A 4998-nucleotide genomic window follows, 5' to 3' on the forward strand; every position below is an offset into this window, starting at 1 on the left:
TTATCTCTAATTTCAAAAATCATACTTAATTTAATTTATTAAGTTAATAAAAATCTAAAAATGTTGAAATTGAGACTTATAATAATTAAGAATTATCCGGTGGCACCGGGCGTCAAAAATCAAGCCTGGAACTCGTACATAACTATTATCTCCAATTTCAAAAATCATACTTAATTTAATTTATTAAGTTAATAAAAATCTAAAAATGTTGAAATTGGGACTTATAATAATTAAGAATTATTCGGTGGCACCGGGCGTCAAAAATCAAGCCTGGAACCCATACATAACTATTATCTCCAATTTCAAAAATCATACTTAATTTAATTTATTAAGTTAATAAAAATCTAAAAATATTGAAATTGAGACTTATAATAATTAAGAATTATTCGGTGGCACCGGGCGTCAAAAATCAAGCCTGGAACCCATACATAACTATTATCTCCAATTTCAAAAATCATACTTAATTTAATTTATTACACTAACACAAACAATTAATTTTGTTTAAATTATAGTAGACGACATGGCGTTTCCTCCGCCTGCGCATCCTGGACCTGCCGAGGATCAGCTACTAGTGCTGCAGGGCGACCATAGGTCATCCTATGTTTGGGAGGGACAGCTAGCGATGCAGCCTCTCCGCCCTAGGAGGCCTGATGATTTGTGGGAGTTTATTGTGGAGCATCGTTTCCATCCGCGCGTAGTAGAGATCCTCCAGACTTCGGGATTATATACCATTTTTCAGCTTGGACGGATGCAGCTTGATTGGTCGCTCATAATGTCCTTGGTAGAGCGGTGGCGACCGGAGACGCATACATTTCACTTGCCCACTGGAGAGGCTACTATCACGTTGCAGGATGTCCAGGTTTTATATGGACTGCGCATAGAGGGGCGCGCCTTCACACTGCCCCACCACTGGAGAGGGATGACACGTGCACAGTTGGCGGACATGATGGGGCAGTTGACTGGTTCGAGACCGCAGGGTGATCGGGGTGGCAGTCGCGTGGCTTTATCATTCATTAGAGATCAGATGGCGGTATTGCACCCAGATATTACCCACGAGATAGAGCATCTTTGGATTCAGCGTACACTCGGTTGGCGTTGCTCCTGCTTTTCGGGTGTGTCTTGTTTCCGGACATAACATTTTAAATTTCCACATGACAGCTTTAGACTTGCATATTTTGACATATTTTTTATTGAAGCAGAATTTGAACAAGAAACATAATTTGAACATGAATTTTATTAGAAAATGAAACACAAACACAAAAGCGGGAAATCTAAAGATACATGACAGTACAACTGCTACAAACACATGACAATGGAAACATGAAAATACACTAGTACGCTTATTAAAATAAGCTACTATTTAATCACGATCGTGTCTTACAATTCGCTCCAACCACTCGAGTTGCTCTTCCAGGTTTTTTTTTCTCTTCTTTTGCCTCGTTGAGTTTGGCCTTCAACGCCTCGAGTTCTTCATTGGTTCGACGCTCGCTCTCCGCTTGGCTATGACATAAACAATGAAGCTCATAAATTGTTTCTTTGTAGCGCTTTTGCTTACATGGTTCGTCCATCCAAACCTCAAAGTCACATATAGGCTTGCCGGGTAACTCCTCGAGCTTGTTCTTACATGCCCAGTAGCGGCGTGCACCTTCTGGATACCATTTGAACAAACTGCATTTTTCTCTGTAGTAGCACCTTGGGACATAAACGTTTTGTGCAGACATTTCTTATAGAGAAACTTTGGTTATTGTTAAGCGAAAAATATAAGCACCATGCAACCGTTATTTATAGTCAAGATTTCAAGCAAAAACGTAGTATAATACTGCGAATAACATAGTAAATTTCAATGACTTAAAACAGAGTTTCCACGTGCTTCTCAGCTTTTTCAGCAGGACATGTCAAATCCACAAAACGTAGTATTATACTACGAATAACATAATAAATGACCCTGACACGAAACAGGATTTTCACATGCTTCTCAGCTTTTTCAAAATAAAGGACTAGGGGTATGCTTGATAGTTGGGTACATTGGACGAACTTGCACCAGGATTACCACCGCCACGCCCACCACCTGAAGGACACTTACGACGGTCATGTTCAGTTTGAGAGCATATGCCACATTTACGCGCATAAACGGACTCACCAACATCCATTTGGTTCCGTATACGCGTTCTCTTTTGCACTTTCAGCTTGCGCAAATAGTCCTTGTTACATACCAACTTAAAAGGTTCCGGCGGCCAATAATGCTCAGCACCTAATGGATGCAACTTCCCACTATACGTGTCTACGTATGCTGCAACACTGTATTGCCTATCAATGTAGTTTGTTGCCCCATATCCAACTTGTTGAAAGCACTTCAATGCATGGGCACGGCATGTGGTAGATGGTCCATTTCCCACATGAACATAACCTTCTATTTTCATTCACCGTCTGTAGATTATTCCCACGGTGTCCGTTGATAGCGGTCTTTACTTCAAAAATACCCCGTTCATGATCATACTGAAGAAATGAATGCCACTATGCCCGCCTCCTGTACCTTTCAAATCTTGTCATGGGTATTGGCATAAATTCAACACCCCTGTCCATCAATGACGATGCAGCTGCATGCCTTTCAACAAACCTCTCTGCCTCTGTTTTGAAAGTCATGTGGACCATGGCAGTGACAGGCAGTCCACGGGCAGACTTCAACAAGCCGATGAATGACTCCGACACGTTTGTAGTGAGGGCTCCCCATCGTCTCCCGCCATCAGCATGCAATGTCCACATTTGAGGGTCATGTTGCATCAACCAAGTATAGGTTCGTGGTTCTATCTGCCGGATCGCTTCCATGCGCCTCGTGAATTTACACTGCTGGTGCTCAGTTGCAGCCATCCAAATTAAGTCATGCAACGCCTTGTCAGGAAATTTCTTCTGGAAATTGGCCTTCAGGTGCCTCACACAGTAACGATGGTATGCGTATGGTTCCTGCCATTCAGGCAAGTGACGTACAGAACTTAAAATACCACCATGCCGATCAGATATTAGACAAATACCTGAACGCTGTTTGACAACGTGCTGCTTGGTGGTTCAAGAACTGCGTCCACGTCTCTTCACTTTCGTTGGCACAAATGGCAAAAGCTAGTGGAAATATTTGTCCGTTGGCATCTACATCAACTGCAATCAAAAGCTTAATATCATACTTTCCATAGACATGAGTACCGTCTATGGAAATTACAGGACGACAATGCACAAAACCGTCAATTGTTGGTTTAAATGACCAAATACATAGTTGAATATATATTCCGGTCTGTTCGGACTTCGCTCACGCCTCCATTCAACAACAGTCCCGGGGTTAAAGTGTTGCAGTGCAGCCATGTACCTGGGCAAATTTGAAAAAGACTTATCCCAGTCGCCATAAATAAGTTCAAAGGCACGTTTGCGACCTAGATATGCCTTTCTTTTGGTTATAGTACAACCATACTCCTGGTGGACGGCTGTAATACACTCTTTAATCTTGAACCTAATGGACACTTCCAAAAATGGAATCAAGACAAGGGAAATCAAGTCCACATCCAAGTTGAAGTGGTTCTCATTGAATGTGTCCATTTCACATCTGTGCTCGCTAATAAATTTACCCACTTTCCACAAACCTGATTTTTTCTTTGTGGCACGCAGCATCCAGTGACAACCCATAAACCACCTACGGCATACAGCCTTGTATTTTTCCGTAGTTGACTCACTTACCGTCATCTCACGACACTCCCTTATACTGTAGATTTTTACAGCCCTAACTAGGCGAGCTTTATCGGGGAAATACATGCCCTTTGTAAGAACAGCTGGTCTAGATTCATCCCACATCACTGACCGTAATTCATCATCATCCCTTGTTAGGGCATCAACGTTAGGCATGCTTGGCAAATTATTAAGGTAGGGAATATTTCGCTCATGAAATGGCACGTGGGACTCATACACTCTTGTTCTAGCGGGAGGTAGAGGAACATGCTCCCTAGTCAGCTCAGGTTCAACATTCATTTCCTCCTCCTCCTCATCACCCTCATCATGGAAGGGTGTCTCATCTCCAGACTCATCCGCATTGTTGTCATAATCACTATCATCCTCCTGACTCTGCGCATCAGCCAAATCACGAGTAAAAACGTCGTTTATGGGCAACTGTGTGAGGCCAGGAGCTTCAAGAAGCTCATTTTCACTGCACAAAACGAACAAAAACCTAAGTTACCCAATACTCAGGAAAAATACTCTAGATATCGCTATATCACTTTACTTACAAATCGTATTGTCTTGACGTTTCATGATGGATATTTTCAGGTTGGTGATAACTCCCAGATGGACCACCGTGGTCTAATACTCCAGACCTACGCAGATTCCAACTAGGGGCGAGGTTATAACTTGTAAAATTCAAATCCGGACGGTACCCCCTATAAAAAATATGAGTGTTAATACAAATCCAATTAAAACATGAAAAAAATCCGCTAAAACGTAGTAAAATTGAAGTTTACCAATCGTCTTGTTGATTATATAAAGTGGAAATATTATTTTCTGGCTGCTCATTCGCCTGTGGTGACAAGTTTAAATCAAGGCAAGCTCTTTCATCTCCAATCTGTCCGGCAAATGCTGCTCCAGAATAACCACCCGATGACTGGGGGTTATCCCTGCTATGTACGCCCTCATTACTAGGAACGTCTTCCACCTTGACGTACATTTCCAATAATTTTATTACAATAAATTCCCTGTATTCATCCGGAATCCGCAAAAAATCTCTAAGAGTTTCATCATCCTCGATGTTAAACTCAGAATAATAAGCAAACCCCTGCGGAGTCACTGAATAAGGAAATCTACCGGTTACTTTAAGGCTAACCGAACGCCTCCGCTCACTCATTTTTTTACGTAGCAACGATACCAATGTATCGTACTCCATATTAAGCGGCAATTTAACATGACACTGTGGAGGTGAGCTATACCTCACAGAGTTATTCTCCACCACAATCTCACCCCCCAATACAG

General features: G+C 42.0%; 1 protein-coding gene across 1 annotated transcript; it reads left to right on the forward strand.

Moving 5' to 3' along the window:
- Positions 1-622: 622 nt before the first annotated feature.
- On the forward strand, positions 623-1135 carry LOC109218727 (serine/threonine-protein phosphatase 7 long form homolog). The gene has a single exon (XM_019383101.1). It carries the CDS (start codon positions 623-625, stop codon positions 1133-1135), a length of 513 nt encoding a protein of 170 aa, XP_019238646.1.
- Positions 1136-4998: the final 3863 nt, after the last annotated feature.

The sequence above is a fragment of the Nicotiana attenuata genome, unplaced genomic scaffold (assembly GCF_001879085.1).
Source record: "Nicotiana attenuata strain UT unplaced genomic scaffold, NIATTr2, whole genome shotgun sequence".
Classification (NCBI taxonomy): domain Eukaryota; kingdom Viridiplantae; phylum Streptophyta; class Magnoliopsida; order Solanales; family Solanaceae; genus Nicotiana; species Nicotiana attenuata.

What these genes read in the sequence shown, in the direction of transcription:
- LOC109218727 (XM_019383101.1), top strand. Translation starts at nt 623, where the DNA reads ATGCAGCCTCTCCGCCCTAGGAGGCCTGATGATTTGTGGGAGTTTATT.